Source organism: Lemur catta, chromosome 7 (genome assembly GCF_020740605.2).
Source record: "Lemur catta isolate mLemCat1 chromosome 7, mLemCat1.pri, whole genome shotgun sequence".
In the NCBI taxonomy this organism is placed as follows: Eukaryota; Metazoa; Chordata; class Mammalia; order Primates; family Lemuridae; genus Lemur; species Lemur catta.
The window spans coordinates 25,512,534-25,536,345 of NC_059134.1; the positions used below are offsets into that span (position 1 = coordinate 25,512,534).

General features: G+C 50.0%; 1 protein-coding gene across 1 annotated transcript in view; it reads right to left on the reverse strand.

Annotated features, from left to right (window-relative positions):
• ZBTB16 (zinc finger and BTB domain containing 16) overlaps positions 1-23,812 on the reverse strand; it is a 179,286-nt gene that overhangs the window by 58,421 nt on the left and 97,053 nt on the right. Inside the window, exon 4 of the mRNA XM_045556530.1 lies at positions 3,269-3,355. Within this exon, the coding sequence (XP_045412486.1) occupies positions 3,269-3,355 (87 nt within the window). The remainder of the gene's footprint in view (positions 1-3,268; positions 3,356-23,812) is intronic.

Below are 23,812 nucleotides of genomic sequence, written 5' to 3' on the forward strand. Positions count from 1 at the left end.
TTTTCCGCCAAAGAGAAGCAGCTTTTAAGAGGAAGGACAAGAACTTATAAATATTGATGACAATAATTATAACAGCAGCTGACTGGTCTTCCTTCTTCCACACCAGTCTCCAGTGGTAGCTTGTCTCCAAAGATGGCTGCCATCCATTCCCTCTTTCCCTATAGGTTTCTGTCACTCCCCCACTGAGAAAGGGAGTCTAGCCTTCCACTACCTTCAATCTGTGGCTGACCTGTGACTATGTGAGCAATAAAACATGGTGGAAGTAATGCTGTGTTTGCAGCCTAGCTCTTCAGAAGGCTGGCAGTTTCTGCTTCCTGACTCTTGAAGCCCTGAGCTGTCATCTATCAAGTCCAGGCTATTCTGCTGCAGAGACAGGCCATACACCAAGAGTTAGATATTGGACTGAAGAAGCCACCTTGGACATCTAGCCCAGTCAAGTCTTCAGATGACACCAGCCCCAGCCACTACTTGATGACCACCACATGAGAGACCCCAAGTGAAAACTGCCCAGCTGAGCCCAGTCAACCCACAGGACTGTCAGAGAAAATAACACTTTGTTGTTTTAAGCTGTTGGAGTGGGTTGTTACGTAGCAACTGACCGCTGAAACTTCCTGTGGTCAATTCTCAGCACAGGAGCACAGAGTAATCTTTTAAACACATAAATTATTTAATGTCATTTTCCCACTAAAAACTCTTCAATGGACTACTCTTTCCCCTTCTGTAGAAATGTGTGTGTGTGTAGATACGCATATATATATGTGTATATATGCATATTATATCTTAGTAAAGCTGCATGTGCACATGCGTGCATCTGTATGTATACAGTCATGTGTCATTTAGCCATGGGGAAATGTTCTGAGAAATGTGTCATTAGGTGATTTTGTCTTGTTAAATTGGTCACAGGGATACAAAAGGGCCGTGTCCGGGACGGGGCCATGAGCTGAATGATCTCTAAACAGGCTCACCCTGAACTGTTCAGTGCACACACCCATGGACAACACTCAATGTGCAGGCAGCCGAGGAGCAGTGGAAAGAGCACTCATGTTGGAGTCGGGCCAAGTCCCAGCTCTCCATTCCTAGTGGGGAGCTTCTCTAGGCTACAGCACAGACTGTCCTTACACAAACCAGGATGGTACAGCCTACTGCACACCTAGACTACATGGTATGACTACACACCTGCCCAGCATGTTCCTGTGCTGAATACATTGGGTTGTTTCCATTTTTTGGCTAGTATGAATAATGCTGCCATAAACATTCATGTACAAGGTTTTGTGTGCACACGTTCTCAATTCTCTTGGGTATATGCCTAGGAGAGAAATTGCTGTGTCACATGATAACTCTGTGTTTAACCTTCTGAGGAACTGCCAGACTGTTTTCCAAAGTGGCTGTACCACTTGACACTCCTACCAGTAGAGTATGAGGGTTCTGATTCTTCCACATCCTTGATAACACTTGTTACTATCTGTATTTTTTATTGCAACCACATTTTAGTGGTGTGTAGTATCTCACTGTGGTTTTGATTTGCATCTCCCTGAAGGCCAATGGTGTTGAATATCTTTTCCCATGCTCACTGGCTAGCTGCCTATCTTTGGAGACAGGTCTGTTTAGATGCTTTGATCATTCTTTGATTATCTGTATTTTTTTTTAATTGTAAGAGCTCTTTTTATTTCTAGCAGTAAGTTCCTTATCAGACATATGATTTGCAAATATTTTCTCTCCCTCCAAAGGACTCTTAGCACTTGCAGAATGAAATCCAGATGCCTCTCTCGGGCTGAGAAACCCATCTCATCCTGTCTTCATGCCCCCAATCCCCCCATCCCCTACTAATCACTGGCCTCTCAGGCCACGCTGCTCTGCATGCTGGTCCTTAAACGTGTCAGGCTAGACTCAGCCTCAGGGCTTTTGCAAGTGCTTATTCCCTCTGCTTAGACAGTCTTCCTAGAAACCTCCCTCTCTTGGAGATTCTGCTTAGATATCACCTTCTCAAAGAGGTCTTCCCTGACCATTTGACCACAACATCACTTCTCTCCCTATCATTCCCTACCCCTTATCCTGCTTTACTTTTTCTTAGTGGTAGTCATTAATATCATGTATAACCTGACATTGTATCATACACTTATTTGCCAGTATCATTTCCCAGTTAGAATCTCAGTTCCGCGATGAGGGGCAGGAATGCTGTCTGCGTCATACATCACTATGTCTTAAATTCCCAAACAGTGCCAGGCACACTGTAGGAATTCAATAAATTTCTATTAAATTAAATATACCCACAACTACTTATTGAATGCTTACTATGAGTCTAATACCCCATGAAGCACCTCAGTTGAAATACTTTACTTAATTCCCACAATAACCCTATGCTATGAGGTAGATCATATTATTACTCTACTTTTCTAACAGATGAGAACCCTAAACTAAGAGAGTCTGAATAATTTATCCACGGCCCTACAAATGGGAAGTGGCAGTGTCAGGGTTAACCCAGGCAGTCTAAGCTCTGAACTACAAGGCTCTACCACACCTGTCCCCTCTATTGACTCTGGCAAGTCACCTTCCCTCCTTCAAGGCTCAATTTCCTCATCCATGGGGGTACCTCCCTACCTTACAGCGTTACTGTAAGACTGGCCAAGCAGGATCAGGTGAAGCACTGAGAACACTGTCCCGCACGCGGGGGCACTCAGTAAGTGTGGGCTGTTGTGATGATGGTGACGATGCTGACTGTAATAATGAGATGACTTTGGTGCTGTGAAATCAACACTCTGAAGTCAAATAAAGCTACATCAGTGTGAATGAATATTGTTCAAATGCATCCTTGTGCACAGACTGACTTCTTTGAGACAGTGCCTCAGCTCTTGCAGAGGGAGGCCCAGCCCACTCTGACCACGCAAGGGTTTCATCAGATGGGGTGCGAGAGATTTCCTGACCAAGGGGAGGGGATGCTTAGATAACAGCACACGCTTTCTAAGGCCTCAAGAGGAGCATACTCAATACCTCCACGAAGATGGGTTCTCAGCATTCTGTTAGCAACAGAGATCTCGGCCTAATCCAGGACAGCTGTTCTTATGGGGCGATGTCATACTTGTAAACTCCTACCCAGCCCCCCCACGGGCAGCAGTAGTGGAGCATGGCAGAAGCCCATCCCCACTGATGGCTCCCCCAGGAAATGACTGGGCATCGCATTTGCTAAAAAGAGGTCCCCACCTAGCTAGTTCATAGCCTCGTGCTATCACACCGTGCGAAACCTGGAGAAGGAGCATCAAGGTCGGCTCACCTGTGTGGGTCTGCCTGTGTGTCTCCAGGGCATCCTCCTTCGAAAACTGGGCACCGCACTGATCACAGACGAAGGCTTTGGCACCCGCTAAAAGAAAAGAGAGGCAGTTACCATTAGAGCAACGGTTCATCGGGGCAGGGGTGGGAGTACTGGGCCAAAATTGCACAGAGGGACCCTCGGGGAGGGGGCTGGACACCTGTGAAGATCCTGAGCGAGACCTTGGCCCCCGAGGTCATCTCAGACCCTCCTCCAAGAGGTGACCACACACCCGACTGAGTTCCAAATGCCCCCATCCAGGGAGCTCCCAGAGAGAAGGAACACAATCAGAATGACCAAGATAATCAGAGGTGGGGTACGTGTGAGACGTCCTGAGAACGGGGGTCAGAAGGGCTAGCCCCAGGTGAGGGACGGATAGGAGGAAACGACACCACCAGGGAAACGTGCCCTGCTGCCTAAACGGTACTTCAGGGGAAAGCAAGAATTGCTGACCTAGCTCTACCTGGCTATCCACAGGGACCTCCAACTCCCTATGTCCCAAACTAAACTCACCGTCTACCCCGCCCCGCTGCCTGTAGCCGACCACTTAAAACCCCCGAATGGCTCTCCAGTGCCTTGAGAATGAAGTTCCAACTCCTTACCAAGACTTACAAAGCATGTCTTGGCGTGCTTGTCCTTTCTGCTTCCTCTCTCACCCCTCACCCCTGCTCCCTTCTCCCCAGCCACACCGAACTCCACGGGCTCCCGGGGGAGCCGTATTCCCCCTCACTGCCAGGTCTCTGCACATCCTCTGCCTCTGACACTCCTCCCCTGCTCCCCCGGCCACTGGGGATGGCTGGGGCTCCCAGTCATCATTTATGCGTCAGCTATGATACCCTCGCCCCCCCCCAGCTGGGGGAGGCGACCCTTCCTTATGCTCCCACACCATCCTGTATGTTCCAGCTCCTGGCCCTGGCCATGCTCCAGTCTAAATGCCTGTGGACCCGTCTCTCTCTCCCACCACACAGTAAGCTCCCTGCTGACACAGGGCCCATGTTCTCTTGCACACAGCTGCCTCTGTCTGACACACGGTGGGAGCCTATTACTACCCATATTTGTGGAATAAACAAAATTCATTCAGTGCAACTCAATTTCATAAACTTTTTTACAACCATGATTTATAAGGCTCAAAGTGGCAATGGCACCATGTCAAGATGAAACAGTACTTTTTATGCCTGGCTAATCATCTTCAAGGCTCTAATATGTTATCTGGTCCAGGGGGTCATCTGTCACAAGCCCTGGCATTTTCCCTCCAAGATGTCTTCTACATGCATCTCTTTCACTGAGTTGGGATAATCACTGCCCCGTCCAGGCCCTCGCTGCATCACACCCAGAACACTGCGGGACTCAGGGATGGCTTCCACACCACCAGCCACCCTCTGATCCACTCAACAGATGCAGGTTCCTTGAAGGCCACTTGATTCCTCACACTTCCTGACTTAAGAAGATGCAAGGGCAGCCGGGCGCAGTGGCTCATGCCTGTAATCCTAACACTCTGAGAGGCTGAGACGGGAGGGTCGCTTGAGGTCACGAGTTCGAGACCAGCCTGAGCAAGAGTGAGACTCCGTCTCTACTAAAAATAGAAGGAAATTAGCTGGACAACTAAAAATATATAGAAAAAATTAGCCGGGCATGGTGGCACATGCCTGTAGTCCCAGCTACTCGGGAGGCTGGGGCAGGAAGGTTGCTTGAGCCCAGGAGTTTGAGGTTGCTGTGAGCTAGGCTGATGTCATGGCTCTCTAGCCTGGGCAACAGAGTGAGACTCTGTCTCAAAAAAAAAAAAAACAGAAGATGCAATGGCTGACAATTTGTACTGATTCTAAATCCCTCCACTTGGCTTCAAGGCCATCCATAACCTGTCCCCGTTAGCTGCCCAATTCCATAGCAGGCTGTCCTCACTGGCCCTCTCTGGCTGTTGCTACAGCCGCCCTGAGCCTCTGTGCTTGAGCACTGCCCAGGCCTGCCCCTCCGTCTCTCCCAATCCCATTCCATTCTCAAGACTGGAGTTCATGGACACGAAGCCCTCCAGCCCCTTGCTGCTCTGCCCTTTACAACCCATCACTGCATTCTGTTCTTTTCAACGTGTCTTAGCACTTCTGTAAGTACGCCTGTGTTTTAGTTTTGCATTAGAGGCTCATAAGAGCCAGAACTACTTCTCACACATACATGCAGCCCACAGTGCCATTTTCAAAGCACCTCAGATTTCCTGAGGCTTTAACATATAGCAGGCATGATGCTAAGTGCTTAATATATATCGTAGCATTCATCCTAACAGCAGCCAATTGTAGTATACACTATTACCCCCATTTAGCGGATGAGTAAACTCAAGCTCAGAGAGGTTAAGTGCTTTGCCCAATGCTACCAGCGGGTAATAGTAGAGGTGGATTCAAACCCAGACGGCCTGACTTCAGAACCTTCACTCCTAATCCCTGTACCCTTCAGCCTCCCTAGGGTTCCATCTGCAAAGATGCTTCATGGATAAGACCCCATGGTGGGGTCTGGGTTCCCTTCTCTCAACTCAAAAAAATGAAAATTCAATTTTCCCATTTTACACGCCAGGGTTTTGTGTGAAATTGTATTTGGAAAAATGGTTCCATTACTTTTAAAAAGTTTGAAAAACAACTCAAAACACAAGCTGTACCAGCACAGACTTAAAACACTCATGAACGGTTCTTGCCAGTGAAGAGTATGAGGAGCCTGGAGTAGGTCTAGACTGTGCAGTCCCCGGGGGGCGCCAACCTGGTCCACCTCCCTGATACCTGCATTCCTACTGATGTGCAGGATCCACTCTAGCAAGTGCTCAGTAAGTATGAGCTGACTGACTGAGTAAATGAGTGGCAAAGTACCCCAGGGAAGATATGAAGTCACTCTGAAAGTAAATATAGTCATTTGTCTTAGGTGGCTGGGGTGGAATCTCTCCTGGAGGCAGGGAGAATGCCATGATGACCTCTGGCTGTCCCTTCCAGCTGCAGGGCATCCTCACGCCAAGCACCTGGTGCATGGCTTATAGAGCTTTGAAGAAAGGGCCAAGAAAATTTCTATCAGGGATGACAGCAAAGCAGTCACAATGTGTGTTCACGGAGGCGACAGCCAAGACCACTGTTCACTCATTTACACTGGAAATGCAGAAAGAACCTCAAAGAGCAGAAGGGACCCCAACAGAGAGGCCGGGGCTGGGTGAAGCCACGGCTCCCTCACAACCAGAAACTCCCCCCACATCCCATCAAAATCATTAGCCCTCAGTGGTTTTCTGTGGCTCTGGAAGGGATCCGATTTTAATTACATCTCTTCCTTTGGTTCTGTCCGTTCTCACGGCTCCCTAGTGGAGAACGGCGGAGCGGAGGCCCGAGGAGGGACGTCCAGGCCGGGAGGCAGGGTGCCCTGCGGCTCGCCACCGCGCCAGAGCCCGCGGCCGGCTTGCAAGGGATGTGGCGCAGGGGGTTCTTAGAAAACAGCCGTCAGCGTGGGCTGCAGCAACTTCTCGCGTTAATGACTGAGCAGCAGAGAGAAGGGAAGGACGGCAGGTAGGGAATCAAGGCCGGATGTGTGCCATCAGACGAGTGCAGATGGAGATAAAGCAGGAGCACACGTGACCGAGCAGAGGCTGCTGGCGCGGCCCAAGCCTGACCACAGCCGCTTGCCTTCAAAGCCCCACCACGTCCCCACCTCGAGGAAGTCACCAAACTGAGCTGAGTGTGAGAGGCCCCTGTCCTCGGTGAGGGGGGTCAGACTCCTCGTCACACACGGCACCACCGACGCCGGCTCTGTGGCCCGTCCCCACTCATGAAGCCCCTGTCCTCCTGCCATCACCATCCAGACAGGCTCTGACCATCCCCCGCTACTCTCCAGGGTGAGCCAAGGAGCAGAGACAGGCCGTTCCACGGACACACCAGCCGAGCAGAGTGAGGCAGACGAAATCCTCCCTCCCGAGAAGGCTTGTGCCTTTAAATTGTCTCTGTAATGGCTGGCTCAGAGGCAGAAATATTTGGCAGCCCTGAAATTAAAAGTGATAAATTTCCTCGCCAAGCTTTGATCGATAATAGAGGCCTCATCTGTTAATCAATAAGACAGTCTCTGCCTGTTTACTGTGCATATGTTGTTCGCTGCTGCCTTCAGTATGATGTCAGGTTTGCATTCAAAGCAACTCAAGTGTGTATAAACCACATGGCTATTCCCAAAATGCATTACGGTGACATCATTCAGCCACTAATACATTTATAAAGCATCAATGGGAGGGGGAAGAGGGAGGGAAGGAGGTCATGCCAGATGAACACAACGGGTGCATATGGACCTAGCAGCAGCATTTACCCCCTGCAAAATTTCCTGGGCTCATCCTGGAGCGAGGAGAACTCCAGGGACACAGCTCAGGGATAGCCATGACCTGCCATATCCTTCCTACACATAGGCTCTGGTTTTTGGACATCCATTAAGTATAAGCCAAAAGGTAGATTATAGTAAATAAACAAAAGAGATGAAGTCCCTGCCCTCATGGAGCTTACATTCAAGATGGGAAGGCGGATTTTCAAAAAGCAAGTAAATATAAAATAGGCCAGGTGGTGGTGAGTGATTAAAAGAGAAATAAATGAAGTGAAGAGAGATGGAGCAGCCGGGGGCTGTCCTTAGCTACAGGCTGGGCAGGGAAGACCTCCCTGACGAGCTGACGCCTGCGTGGAGAATGAAGACAGCGAGGCCGTAGGAAGCACCGCCACCGTGTGGGACGCCCACGCCAGGGACAGGAAGAGCACGAGGCCAGCTACACGGAACGGAGTCAGGGAGGGCAGAGTGGGGGACACGACACACAAGGGACAGATTTCGGGGAGGGAAATTAAACAGCAGAGGGAGAACAGTAGACAATAAAGGGGGCTAGACCTTCGCTCTTCTCCGTAGCAACCACAGATCCGAGTGAACCAAGGGAGAGAGCAACAGGATCTACAGCTGGGAGAACTGGGTCCCAAGCCTGACTCAGCCACTCACTGCTGTGGACGTCACACAAGTCATCACACCTCGATGAACCCATTTCCCCATCTGTAAAATGGGAACCACCATTCACTGTCCGCCTCCCGGAGGCTGCTGTGAGGATTGAAGGAGGTAACAGACAGTCATGAATACAAAACTCCTTGTTACTCACAAAGCACTCTGCAAACATAAACGATTATTGATGCTATTTATACCTCAGGAGGCAGTGCAGGGTGGTTAAGAGCTCAGGACTTGGGTCAGACAGATCAGACTTCAGATCCCAGCTGAGCTGGGTCCATCAGAGGGTTGTGACAAGGTGGGTAAAGTGCTCCGCCGTATCTGGTGGGTGGACATATGGAACCAATAAGTAGCAGCTACCATTATCACCAGTCATGATGCTGTTAAAGAAAGAGCTCCCTTTGTGCAATTAAGGGATGATTGATTTTACTGGAATTGGGTGTACAGTTATTTGGAGGCCATTTATCTTGTGTAAAGTTGAGTCTCACATTTATAAAGACGTATTGCACCACATGCATGTACACACACACATGTGCATGTACACACACACCCCCGCCCCGTCTCTCCGATTTAAAGGCGAGCAAGTGTTTTGTTGAGAGGAGCAGAGAAATCTGTCATAGAACCAGCATGTCAGTATCAGCTGTCCACTAACCTGCCTCTTAAATCTTCCCTGGACAAGCCTCAGGAGCCCCGTTCAATTGTCCTGTGTTTCTGGGCTCTTTCCTGCCTTCCCCAGCAGACCGTAAGCTCTGTGAGAGCAGGCTCCTGCTCTCTTGGGCTCTATTGTATCCCTGACACCTTGCATCATGCCTAGCATGTAGTTTGTGCCCACTAAATGCTTATTAACAAAGAAAACCTTGGGCAGGTTCCTGTGTGCAGAACTGGACTGGGAAGGAGACAGTGGCCATTCGGGGCACTGCCAGGCTGTCCCCTAGGGGGTGGCAGAGTCCTTATTCTACACACTCTGAGTTCTCTACTGCCCCTTTTTTAAAACTCAAGGACATGGCCTCCGGGGTCTCAGGCAGTTCGGAGGAGGAGAAAGGAAAGGTTAGGAAGCGGGGCTGTCTGCTTCCTTTGGAGTAAGACCTCCCTCTCTTCAGCCCATCTGCTCCCACCACAGCTGCCCAGCGCGCTCAGCCCAGCAGCAAACACACTGCCCCTCCCTCCAGTACACTCAGTGAGCCTCCTGTCCCCAGGCAGGCCCTTCACTGGCAGGCAGTGATCTGCTGGGTGACTCTCTGCCCCTGCCAGGCACTGAGTTTATCTGAGATTCAACATACCCAACTGTTAAAGAGACAGACAGGGAGACAAAGACATCCCTGCTCCCACCAGCCTCCCAGGGATCCTACAGTTGGGGCTTCAGGATGTTCTAAGCACTACCTGGGAGTGGGGAGGTGCCTGACCATCTGGGATTTCCCAGACCTGTACTTTTCTCCCCTTTCTCCCTGACTTCCTGATACCTGCGGAGGTATGACAGGGCTAGAGGAAGGAGGCGGGTTCCAAGCAACTTAAAGGCTGGTGGCAAGGAAGGATGCACGTGCCAGAGCCCGCACGGAGGCCACTGTGTGTGGGTGCCAAGGATCACCCCGACTCACAGGAACAAAGTGGGGACCAGCCAGGAAAAGACTTTCAGAAACATACAAGCTCCCTGCAGCTGCCCTCTCACCCCTGATCCCTGCCTCTGGCCCCTCCCCCTTGGCAAAGCACAGAGCCTCCCTCCCCACTCGCCCTCCTAACCAGAGATGGGGCTGGGGGCCTGGGCATCGGGAAGGAGCAGAAGCTGCTGAATGCAATCAGATGTGGGGTGGTGTCTCTCTGGAGGACATAAGGCAGAAGCCAATAGAGAAGGAAAAAAATTCAAAATCCCTCCCTCTCCCAGACTTCCCCCACCCCCCTGCTAATAAGAAGAAGGGAGGAAAAAAAAAAAAAAAAGAACCACTGAAAAAATACGTAATGTTTGCCAGCATCTAATGTTAAGTGGTGTGTCCTTTTTTAAAAAAATTCCTTGAGATTTTAAAATAAACATCTTGAATGTTCTGATGAGATATGCACGCCTGCTTACATAAGGAAGTACAGAGTGTACCAAAACAGCAGACCCAAAAAAAGCATAGGCTGTCAGAACAATGAGTACAGACGCAGGGCATTTTACAACAGGCCACGGTGTACAGTTTTATTTACAGTACCTCTTATCAGACAGAGAACAGTACACTGGCTGCCAATTCCAAAGGCCGGCACTGCGTGTTCTTTCCCTCAAGGAGATGTGTACTCCCCGAGAGGGGCTGGGAGGCATGCTCTCTCTCTCCCTGCCTCTCTCCTTTATCAACAAAATAAAAAACTAATACGAAGTCAAGAGTTTCTGTAAGGCACACAGACTCAGGGAAGAGGGGACAAGGAGAGCAGGTGGGCAGATGCTGGCTGAATGGAAAATCACCAGCCCTGCCGACTGGCTTAGGATATGGCTCCAGGGGAGTTGCAGCTGGCAACCTGGTGGGGAACGGTCCTCGGAGCCTGGTCTCACTACTGCATGGGAGGGTGAAGGAACCGGTGACACGGGGCTCCAAAGCAGAGGCAGGGCTCAGAAAGCCACCAGGAAAGTCGTGCAGGGCTGAGCAACATCTGGGATTGAGGATGACTGGTTTTCACATCTCCAGAAGTCAGCTTCCCACCAATGACCTGGTAAATGGCTAACATCTCAGGTTTGGCTACGTATCTACTCTGTTCAAGACAAGACCTTGGACTGGGTCAAGAGGAAGCGCTGAGGCATCTCTACGTCTGAGAGAACGTTTCTTATCCTACACCGTAAACATCATACGACTGGGAGGCTGCATGGTGCCCTGGTGCCCTTGGTTTTGCTGGGATCCTGCAGCCCCACTCTCATGTCCCATGGAGAGAACACAGGTCTACCTTGTCCCTATCCCTGCAACTCAGTTCTCAGCCAGAGAGACTTGGAAAGCTCCTCTGTTGCCACTTTTAGCCCCAGCAGGTAATCCAGTAGGCTTAGAAGCGCCGTCCACAGCCAGTACACACACACACACACACACACACACACACACACACTATAAAGCTGCACAGTGAAGTAGTTCAGAACACTCTCTGGAATCAAACAAACCCAGGTTCAAGTCCCAGTTCTATCATTTATGCCCTGGACATGCGAATTGTCTTTTCTAGGTCTGTTTCTTCACCTAGAAAAATTGGGCTCACGGTGTTTATGTCACAGGGTGGGTTGAGTGATGATTAATTTAAATAAGATATGTGAAGTCTTTAACAGCATGCCTGGCATATAGTAACTGCTCAATAAATGCTAGTTGTCATTAATATCAACATCATTATTGCCATTAGTTTATCCCCTGATGTCAATATATGAGACACACAAATATCAAATGCATGCAAAAGCCATACCACACTGTTTAAAATTTTCTTACCACCCCAGCCAAGACACAAAGAGAAAAAGAAGGGAGAAAAGATGCACGCTCCGGCCAAGTCTTCCTTCAGCAGACTTTCTCCAGGGAGTAGAAGATAAAGGTGAGGATGCTAATCATTGTGCACCCCTCCCCCAGGAAACCCCTATACAAACCAACAACACACAAGCAAAGACAGGGTCAGATCACTCTTCCCCAGAGGGGACCAAGGACATGGCACCTCCACAGTCAGCTCCGGTCCTCACTCATGGTCAGTTTTCAATGGCATTATTACCTTCCTACTACCTCCCCAGAAGGTAACCAAGGAGTGCAAACCAGTTTAAGGTGAATTGTTTTAAATAAAAATGCAAATAGGGTGGTAAATTCATTGCAGATTAAAAACAATACAAATCCCCCTGAAGTCTAAGAGCACTGATTTGGGGGCTCACCTCACCACTGCCTCTAACCGCCTTCCTCCCCTGGCAGCTTCCACGACTGGGCAATCAGGGTATGGCTGGCTTCAGCACAAGGGCACAAAACTCTCTCTTACCATAGGAATGTCAGCCCTGCTGTGACGGAACAGACTTCCTTCTAGACACTCCTTGTCAACTGGGAGATCTCCCCGAGGTTAAGTCAGGTCCCACTAACTGAAGTCCTATGGGGGCTAGTGACCAGGCATGGCTTTGGGGTTCTTCTACTCATTGGTGGTACGGTTCCAGCAGCAACTCTGTAGCCTCACTTCCCTCCTTAAAGTGGGGGTGTTAATTCTCACAAGGTAGTTGAAACAAGAACCTACATGAAGTACCCGGCACACACACAGTAGGTGCCCAGGTCACAGTCATTATTAGGATTAAAGAATAATTTCACTTCATCAAGCTGATAAGCTCCAGGAGGCCATCGTCTGGCCAGAGCCTCCAGGAACACCAGCCCATAATACTTCCAGTCCTGCAGCTTCTGGGAGAAGGCCCGACTGCAATGAACAAACGTAGCAGGTGAGACACTACATTCTCCAGGGCTCGTACATGCTCGATATTCCACTCTTTGGGATGGGGAATGGGCGCACACCCTCAGGTGAGCAGGGTAGGTAGGTAACTGGCTCAAGGGGGTTCTGCTGCCCAGAACACTCAAGATTTCCCAAAGTACCAGGAGAAACTGACTCAGGGTCCCAAGTGTCACTGTCCGAGCTATGTGACCCTTGGTGAATCCTTTCATCTCCCCATCTGTAAATGACAAGTTTTAAACTCAGACACCTTTAAGAAGGAAGAAAAGATGAACAGGTGTTGTGTGAGAAGAAGCCGGAAACGCACTTTAACGGTGGCTATAAAGGGCGCTCAAATGCTCACAACCCATGGCGCTGGGGGACCAGGCTAGGGCTGGGCTCCCCGGTTCAGCCAGCAAAATCCTTCCAAGGGGAACACTGTGCTCTATCAGGCAGGCGAAATGGAACAGAGAGTCCAGACGCTGGGAGAATCATTAGCCAGAGTCAGACGGAGCCAATTAGGCTGTGTCAGAGACTGACCCCTGAGTTCCAGAACACCTGGGCTTTCAGGTGTTCACAGCCTTGTTTTGTTTAAGGGAGATAGCATTGTAATCCTGGCATTTGCAAGAGGCTGGGTAAAAAAACCAGAGAAATAGGACTGGGGATTTCTGCCGTGACTTTACGGGATATATCCTCAATCCCTGGACACCAACCATCACCTTCCTCCCGGGTCCACAGTTGGGGATTCTCAAGTGAGAAGTTCATGATGAAAAGAGGGGCTTCTGTTGGTACCAACGAGCCCCAAAGCTCAGCTGGTTGCCTGAGTCATCGGTTTCCTCCTTTCATCCTCAATTGCCCTGTGCTTTTCTTGTGAAGCAACTTCAGAGTGCTCCGTCCACAGGCCTGTACCCTAATATGGTGTGGGGGACTACAGGCATGCACGCACGCATGTGCGCGCACACACACACACACACACACACACACACACACACACCTCCCCAGGGGAAGATTCACAACGTTGCCTGGGCAGTGGAAAAAAGAAAACCAAGGCCCCTCCAGAGGTGGTGGTCGGGATCAAACTGCCTACCCGATACATTTCAAGCTGGTATCTGCCACCTCTCTGGTCCTCCAACATCCCGATTCTCTTTCCAATTAAATTTTCACTTGACATATTTTCCGAGGGAAGAGAAGGCAGCGTTCCTCAGCCTTGATGGCATTCCAGTCCTCCCTCATTTCTCACTGACTGAAGAGTATGCTGAGTCCTCTCACAATGTCTGAATCTCTTCAGGATCTTTCTATTGATAATTCCTTCATTCCCTGTCTTCCCAGAATCCCCTGTTCTCTCCCAACTCCTAGCATCTCTCTCCAAGGCCACTTTCAACTATCTTTGTGAAGTGTGTGTGTATTCTGTTTTTAAGTTAAAACACCCTCAGATAATCAAACATCAACACACAAAGCCTTTCAGAAGACTTCAGATGCTGTCACAAGTGTGATAACCACTGCACTCTTCAAGAAAGCAGTTTGCAAAGCTGTGCATACAAGTATCTGTTCACTATTCCCTTGGCTGTGAGCTGTATGCCCTGCAGATGGGAGCTTCTTTTCTGGAAACTTCACCAGGAAGCAGTATCACAGCCCTCCCAGATGTCCAGACCAGGCTGCAGGGAAGAGGCAGGGTTCAGTCTGGACAGGAGCCTGTCTGAGCAGGACCCGTGCTGTGCTCCCATCATAGATGGTCTAGGAGGAAGAACCCAGGCTTTGAATGTGGACAGATCTGAGATTTTAGCTCAGCTACCCGCTAGCTACATCAGGGGCATTAGCAGGTTAGCCTCTCTGAGCCTTGGTTTCTCCACCTGCTAAAGGGATGATGATACATCCCCCCCCAACCCTAAAAACAGGACTTTCAAGCTGCACAATCCCAGGGACACCACTCACTCAAAAAAGGGGCCATAAGCTGCAAAATGACACCACCTTCTCTCCTTCCAGGGATCCCAGGGGTCCTGCCAAGGGCTGCCCTTCAATGAGAAGCAACAATGCCGCTATTGCAGCACTGACAATGATCACAATAAAAATATTAATAACTCACATGTATCGCCCACTTATTTCGACACAGGCATTGTGCTAACTACTTTACATGCAATATACCATTTAATCCTCCCAACAACTCTAAGATCATCCCCCATTTTGTAGATGTGAAAACAGATTGAAAAAGCCTAGTTCACTTGTCCAGGGTCTCATAACTAGTAAGGGTCAAAAACTCTCCACCACGCTGGCAGCATGGAAAGCCCACCTAACCAGAAAGGCCTTTGATCATATGAAAGATTTAAGAGTAAGAAGTTCATATCAAGGGGGATATAAAAAGGTCCCAAAGGCAGTGGACTCAAGTTCTCTGCTATTCTCCACACTCTCACCTGCCCCTTGGAATAAGGAGATCTTCCCCGCAGACTCCAAGGCCAACCTCCTCTTCTCTGAGCCTTCTCCCCATTAAGAACAACCCTCACCTCCTGGTCCGGGAGTGTGACACCACTGTCCATCAGAGAGAGCCTGGACTGGCAGGCAGCAGCACAAGGGTCTAGATCTGGCTCTGCTGTGGACTTCAGTGAATTCTAAGATCCTGCTCTTCTTGGCCTCAGTTTCTCCAACTGCAAAATGGACATCAAGTTCCTAGCCCCTCCTTGACCCCTAAAGCTATTGTAGGGAGGAATGAGTTCAAAAATATGAAATTGTGTAGGGCTTTATAGAAGAAAAGGTACAACCAATCTTTAAGACTGACTTTCAGAACTCCACTTAGGCATACCCCTCAATGCTGAGTCCCTTTTCAGGCACCCTCCTGTTGACTGCTAAGCAAGCAAGATGTTCTATCATAAAAAACAATCAATTGTATTCACTTACAGTAGAGAAATGGACTCTCACATGTCACGTGCTGTCTCGCATGAACGACAGCAAACTAGAAAGACTGAAAGAGACAAGGTTTCTTGGTCAGCCTTCAGTTCACCAAAAAGTCCTTTTACTATACCCTTCTCTGAGCATCCTAGTTAATCAACGTTTCCAGGGCAGACCCTCCCTCTTGGCTGAGTGTCTCCTTACTTCCTCACTTCTCTCGCATGTGTCCCTTATAACCTGCCCTTTCCTCGCTGCCCAAACTGGGCCTGCTTCCCCCATAACAGCAAGTAAATTCAATTAGTTTGAGACTGAGTATGTAAATTTTAGGCCCAGGTATTCATCCTAGACTGCAAGGTTGTCAGTTACTTTAAATTCATTAATACACACATGCACATGCCTGCACACACCAGGGGTGTCTTCAAACCAAGAGAGAAGCAATCAATCCACTGCTTTCACGGTGACTCTGCTCTCAATGACAGCAGGGGAAAAAGGCCCCACCTGGCCTAACACCCACCACCCAACATCTCAGACCCAGCCCAAGGGACTGCCACCCTCCCCCTTCCTTGAGCCCCTCAGTGGCACCTCGAGGCTTCCAGTCTCCCCAGGCCTTCTGTGGCTTTCAGAAAACAGAGCATATCTATTTTTAGCCCTTCTCAGCCCAATAATACTCCCCAACACCCATTCAGCTTAATCACTTTATTGAGGACAAGAAGCGGGCTCTCTGGCCCGGGTGCTTCTGATGTGAGGAAGTAGTAAAATGTTCAAACTGGTTAAAAATGACACTCATTGGCTTGCCTTTGGTGTTTCTGAAACCTTAATTGTGGCTCAGGCCGTGGATCTAAAGAACCTTGCAGGTTTCAGAGACTTGCTCCTTACCCCCCACACCATAATTGAGGTGTTACATTACAACTGCGGCACTGACATTTGCAGGCTCAAAATTCAGAAGGCTTAAGACGCCACACATTTCAAAGCAGAAATATTGCCTGTCACACTTAATGCCCATTCTTAATCTGAACCATCTCCTCACCACAGAACAAAACAAAACGCGCCTTTTCTGGCTCACCCCGTGCCAAAGGTCCAGGTGGGGTAACCATTTCCCATGTCAAGCCCCTGGCATTATTAAAGTGCTTCTGACAACCGAGATGACATGGAATTGCTGCTTGAAAACAGGAAGGTTTGTTTGGTGTAATTAGAGGACCTGTGAATTTGGTGTGTGCAGAAAATAGACTGTTGGCATCTCTTCTGCATGCACCTTTGAGACTGTGACTTCCAAAGCTTTAGGGTGAGCGGCTTGCAAGCACACAATATGCACCACGTGAACTGTGGGCTGGGAGAAGTGGGCACCCTGGAAAGGGAACAGAAACAACGTTGCCTCAGAGGTTAAGATTAGGGGCTGCAGGGTCAGGCAGCCCTGGGATTACAGCCCAACTCTGCTTCTTACTTGCTGGGTGATCTGGGGCAAGTAAACTCAGTCTCCTCATCTGTGAAATGGTCGTAACAGTAGCACCAGCTTCACATGGGTCTTGTGAGGCTCAAATGAGATAATGAAGTAAAGCAACCTGGCACGGTACCTGGCACCTGTGGCCCTCAGTAAATGTCAGCTGCCACTATCACTGTCATCTTTGGTTTGTTCCTTTCTACCATGGGCTCCTTCTAAGGCAAAGCGTTTCATCTTTGTCTCTTCAACCTTGCCCAGGACAAAAAGGGAATTTGGGGACTAGCGTGACTAGCCACAGACAGTTGTGTGCAGTCTTGGGACATTATTGAACATGTGGTGGGCAGCTCCTACAGACTCAAAGTGGCTGGACGGAGCCCGGCCCATGGCAGGAGCATTCAGGGGCTGACTTCTCCGGTCCCATCCAGGCAAGTGACAGCCACGTCCAAGAGACTCACCCAGATGAGGCTCTTCTACATTCCCGGGCAGCTTCCCCTGCTGCTCCTTTCTCCCTTCCTTTCCTTCCCAGGCAAGGTGCTTGGGGCACCTTCATGAGTTTCCTGCTCTTCAGAAGGCGGAGGCGGAATGCCTCATTAACTTCTCTAGCTAATTTTACAATTTAACCAAACGCCACACTCCCGCTTCGATTCCGCCAGCCTCTGACTGTGACAAACTTTTATAACTGTGAGATGGAGGAAGACAACAGTCCAGGCCAGAGACTGAAGAGAAGGTCCTAAAAACTAAAGTGGAAGATGGAGAACAGAGGGAAAAAAAGGGGTTGTTTTAAAACAAACAAACAAACAAAAAAAACCCGAGCTCTATCTATGCTCCCAGAGCAGAATTCTAGGCTGTGCAGGGCCGAGCCGGGAGGGAGGAAAGCCATGCTGGCCTGTGGTGTCAGAAAGATGGAGTGCTCCCGTGACAATGACTCTTCCTGTCACCTCAGGGGTCGGGGGCTATATCGGGAAGCACAGTTACATGCTGTCCTCTGAGGGGCATGATTCAATGCTGATGGGCAGCAGGCCAGAGGCCAGACAGGGCCACCCAGAGGACATGTTCAGCTTGGCAAGGCCCCAGGACCCCTTCCGAAGGGCACCGAAAGGCCCTTCCCAGCCCACTGAGCCGGCTCCTACCTCCCGATCAAGGTTCTGGATCGGGGTGGAGTTCAGTGGGAGGATGGCATGTCTAAAGAAATATCACCATCAAGAATCCCGTGGGATAGAAAAGACCCCTGGGGGTTGCCATATCAGTCCTATATATACAGGCCAGCACCTCGCTCAGCCAGGACGGACAGACCCCCAGTAGAGACAGAGCATCATTCCAGCCCCGTTACTGGAGGCAGGCGCTGCTCTGAGTGCACAGGTAAGTAATGCAGACACCACCCTGTCACTCTCCTGGATCCCTGGTCAGCTCCAGAGCTTGCACCTGTCGTCTCTTGCACCTGTTCTATATTCCAGAGCATCTGTTTCCAGACCCCAAATTCTGATCAGTGTAAAATTGCCCCCCCCCCAGCACGGCTCTCTCAGATATGCTGGGTTGGCCCCAACGAAGGGGCCAGAAGATCTGGGCTGCCCAGGCAGGAGTCCCCAAGGGATAGCAGCCTCCTAAAAGATCCGGTCTCCAGGCCTTTGTCTATCCTGGGCTCATATTCGCGAAGGCAACCGAGGAAGGATGACTCCAGCAAATCAAAAGTTCCAGGGAGTTCTCTCTTTACCCGGAGTTACCTTGTTACCGAAAACGACTGTGGCCTTGCATAATTACTCCAACCAAATGCAGCCGCCAATGAGCTCCCTGTGCTCAATTAGCTTATAATAGTCAGTGAGAGAATGCCGAGGTTTAATCCAGCTACCCCAGAAGACTTTTTATCCCAACTACCTAATGAAAAGTTTAGAATTTGCTTTTTTTCCCCCGCTTTTCCCTGGCAAGTGAAAGAATTCCAATCAAAACGGGACTGGTAGGGGGAAGGAGGAGGGAGCATGCTAACTACCGGGGGAAAAGTCTAGAAGAGATGTCTTTGTCGGTGGAATCCTGGAGAGAGCCAACAAAAGGAGCCCCTAATACGGAAGCACCCGCCTCTCCCTCCCCCGGCTTCCACCTGTGAGCACAGCAAGCTCTGTCTCCACCAAAGGCACACGCAGGGCTTCGCCCACGTGGGCTGAGAAGGTGGGCTGGGCCCCTGGACGCCTCCGCCCACGACAGTCCCCACAGTTCCTCCACTTGCCCTCCAGGGTGGCCAAGTCTGTCCTCGACCTTACCAAGGGGCAGCTCTTTGCAGCTCTGTTTTCCCAACCTGGGTTTCACGGAGCTCTGGGTGCCCATGATGTATTTTTGAGTCTGTCAAGTCCTACAGGAGAAATTCACAATATTGTGGGTCTGCACTCAATTTTAAACCTCATTTTCACCTATGTGTTTGTTTTATGGGTATCTCAAAATGGAGGGACCACTTCAAGCGGCAGCTTTTCATTTTTAATGCAGTGTTTCTCAACCTGCAGGCCAGGGAGGGTCACGACAATCTCAGGGAAGTGAGGGCTCTCAAGTGCAAGAAACCGCCTCTGAACCTCTTCCCGACGGCTGTGGGCAGAGCAGGACGGGGAGGCGGAGAGAGGCCTGCCTGGCTGTGCCAGCTCACAGAAGTCCTTCCTTCCTCTTGTCCAGAAAAGTAGGTGCACTCCCACCACGAAGCTCCTTCTGGACAGTCCCACAGGGAAGATCCCATCAAAATCCCAGGAACCTCCTTCCTGAAGCCTTTCCTCACCACCCTGGTCCCTGGGAGCTTCTCCCTGCTCTCAACTCCCGCAGGACTCCCTTTTTCCCCTTGTGGGGACAACGAACACACCCAGCCTTGTGCAACACCTTCCCTTGCCAGAGGGCTCGTGTCATCCTCTCAGCCAAACCACCCACCAGCTTCTTGCAGACAAGGACACTGGCTTCAACTCCTCTGTCTGCCCTGCCAAGCTCTGCACACCACTGGCCCTCAGTTCGGTGGCTAACTGATGAACTAATTCATGAATGGTTTCCCGCCAAAGAGGGCTCCACGTGTGACCCACAGTAGTCACCGAGGCTTCTCTGCTGCTCAGCCTTCACCATCTGGTTCCCATTTGGCTGAGGTTTCACTCCCCAGAGAAGGCTCCAGCATCCCGAGCGTGTGCCTGGGGAAGATGAGGTTGTCAGAGAACAGACGTAACGAGCCTCACGCCAAGTGGTCCAGCTTCACTGGACACGATCTGAAAGGTCAGGGAGGCTGCAATCTTCCTGGTATGTCACACTCAGGGATGCTGAAAGTCTAAGGAGCTAGTAACAGCCCATGTGGTCACAGCTCCCACGTTTCTAGGCTGCAGCACAGGTTCAGCTGCCCCTTTCACTCCTGACCCAGCATCACTGGGGGCCTCCCCCAGAAGCTGAGCACCCAGCTGGGTCACCATGCAGTTGGGACCACAGGCAGCTCTCCTCCTGCCTCTCCTCTCTGCGTGGCCTGGTGGTGGGGAGGAGGATTGAGGGGCCTGACACAGCCAAGCTCCTCCTGACCCACAGACCCTCCAGCAATGCCCGCAGAACCACCCTACCCAAGCCCTACAAGGCGATGCCAAGAAGTAATAGCCACAACTCAGCAACCCCTGAACACATGCTCCCCTGGCAGAGCAGGAAGAGGCTAATAAGCCACACCTGCTCTTGGTGGCCCAGGTGCAAGGCACTCAAGCAGCAGCCAATTACCATGCCACCCTCCCCGCCCCCAGGACCCCTGGGGCAGGGCCTTCCTGGTGTCAGCTCCCCGGTTTCTGAGACGTTGGTTAGCTCTACAAACAGAAGAGCAGGCATTCGGGCACTGAAACGGCACCAGGCCAGGGGCCAGGTACGGCAGTGAAGGACACTAGAAAAGCAAGACGTGGGGTGGGAGGAGAGAGACAGAGACCTGGATTTGAATCCAGCTCTGCCACTCCCTAGCTGTCTGATCTTAGGCAAGTGACTTTGATCTTTCAACCTTACAGTCCTTATCTGCAAAAGAGAATCAGTATATCTACCTTCCAAGGTTAAGGTTAAGAGTAAGTGAGCTCAGGTATGCAGCACAGCAAGCACTGTGCCTGGAAGACAGCAGGCCTTCAGTGAACGTTGTCTTTCTCTCCTTTCTGCGCCCCTACCGTCCACCCCGAGCCATTTATTTCTCCAACAGGTATTTCCTGCAAGCCTGCGATGTGCACGGGAGCAGCTACTGATAAGGTGCCTGCCTCCTTGTGCTCTGTCCAGACTGCTGACTCCCAGGGCTGGAAGGGGGCAGGCGAGCACCCTGGGTCTATTCCCTACCCGTGTGTCCAGCCACAAGCTCGCCCATCCACTGCTTAGTTTATTAAAAAAACGACTGAGTTATAGCCACGGTGCAGGTCACTAAACGAGGCAGCATAGGGGATGGAAAAATAAATCACATGTTCTCAAGAGGCTTACAGTCTAGCAGGCGAAAAAGGACGAGCAAATAAACAGCTACGTAACAAAGAAGGTGACAGGTGCCATCAGAGGGATAGATAAACGGCTGAGAGCGATCAGATGGGGGCGGCCTCTTGTCCTGCCCAGACAGACGCATCCTACGGCTCAGTCGGCTGACTTTTCAAAAGAGAAGAGAAAAAGGAACACTTGCTGGTCTGGCACCGTGCCTAGCACGCGAAACAGGCAGGATCTATTTAAAACAACTAGAGGCAGGTTAGATCCTTTTCTGGCAATTCCCAAAACTCCTGGAGCTGAGAGGGTAACCAGATAGAACCAATACTGTCAAAATCCTGGAGATTTAAAAAAAAAAAATTCATTTAGCTGTTGCCGGGATGATAAAAGAATCTTGCCGTTCAAAGGGAGGGTCCACACTCAGAGGAAGGAGGGGCTGGTGGGCGAGGAGGAGGGGACTGGGGAGACAGGGGAACGCCCCACAAATATGGATCAGGGCTAGGGAAAAAAAAAAAACAGACGGCCAAGGACATTTATGCATTGTAGTTGCTTTACTACCTAATTAATTCAGTAATTTCAAAAACAATTTTATTTATGTTCCATTTACCACATCAAAGGTGAAAAAAATCCTACGGATGCTAAAATAATACCTCAAGGCATCTATTTTTAATCAGTTAAAAAAAAAAGAGGCGGTGGGGGGTAGGGGCAGAGTTTTAAAAAAATAAAAAAAACTAGCCCTGGTTTCTATACAATCTCTCCCGGGCAGACCACCAACCCTCAGAGAGAGAGAGGGAGAGAGAGAGAGAGCGAGAACACAGCCAAGCCCTCTCTGAGAGCCTTCCTGGCTGCTGAAAACCGAGCTTGTCAAAAAAAAACAAATCCATAATGGCCCGAGGCTCCTCTCCAATCTATTTTCTGCTCAGCTGGTTTTAAATGAAGTTATTATGAGTCATTAAAACACCCGCAAGCCAGTGGAAGTCAGCCAATTACAATTTTAAATTTAGCCTGTTCTCTGCCCCATTCTCTTGTTTTCTTCCTTTGCCCACAGAATGCTGCTGCTGTTATTTTTTCCCTCCCTTCCTTTACCCAAAGTGGAAGAGACAGTTATGAAAATGCATAGTATTGCACGGAACGCAGAATCATTCATATGAAACTCAAATTATTAAATTAAAAAAAATGCAAACTTCTGCCCCCCTCCAAAGTCAACCCAAGTCTCGCCTCAGCCCACTGAATTCCTTGGAAACTCCAGTCTGCGCCCAAAAGGTCACGGGGCTATTTTTAAAATGAAAAGGTTCTTCAGTGGGGTCTTGCGGAGAAACAGTCACATTCATCACACAAAATCAACATGATGAGGGCTGAATCCAAGAAGGGGAAACACACCACCACCATCTGAGGATTAATAATAAACAATGAAGTTGAAATTCAAAGGTAAAGCAGGCTTTGCAATCAAGCATGAATGTCGATGGAAGTCACTAGATATGATGAGCTCATTTAGTTTTTAAATCTTCAAGGTAATGGTCTGTGCGGGCCCATTACAGCAAAGGTACAAATTTGAGTATTTCATGTAAACGCTTCTTCTCAATCCCTTTTTTTCTCACGCTTGCACACACAAACACACATGCACACGGTGTTCTCACTGGGACCCTGCTCCTTATTTCTGGGACTGTAACTGCAGCTTTTGCACACCGTCCAACAGGTAAGGACCCTCCCACCCCAAGAACTGTCCAATCTTACTATCCCCACCAACCCCAATTAATGGAGGGGTCTGCAAGCTCTAAAGAACAGACTCCAGACCTCTGCATACATTTCCCATCAGCTCCAAGTTCCCTCTCCCAGACACACGCAGACACACACACCCACCATGAGAGGACCAGTGCTCTGCCCCGCCAGACTTGCAATTCTAGTGCCCCGGGGATGCAGGAGAACCAAAGCCACAGACCTAGGCAGTTGGAACACCTGGGAGAGGGGAGGATGTTAGGACATTTTGTTGAGAGTCACCGAAGGGCAGTGTAGAGGCTGAGATGCTACCAAGAGCCTGATGGCTCTGGGTGAGAAGGAACTCAGGGTCCATCCCTACCAACCTACTCAATGAGAAGAGAGTCTGAAACACCAAAAGGCTTCCAGGCTCACTGTGACCAGCAATAGTTTACCAAATACAGGAGGATTTGGCCTGACCCCTGTAAGACATAAATCTGAGGCCTGCAATTCACAGCTGCCCCATGCTCTGAGGATCCCCAGGGCTGGGCTGATGTCACCCTCCTCACTCAGTAGCTCATGGGGCCCCCAAACAGCAACCCCTCACAGTGACTCACCAAGGCCTGTTCTCCCTAAAGTCACAAAGCTGAAGTTTCAGGCCTCTCCCTGGTGCTGGCCCCGTCCATGGAAGGGGCTCTAACACTTGATACTCATAATGT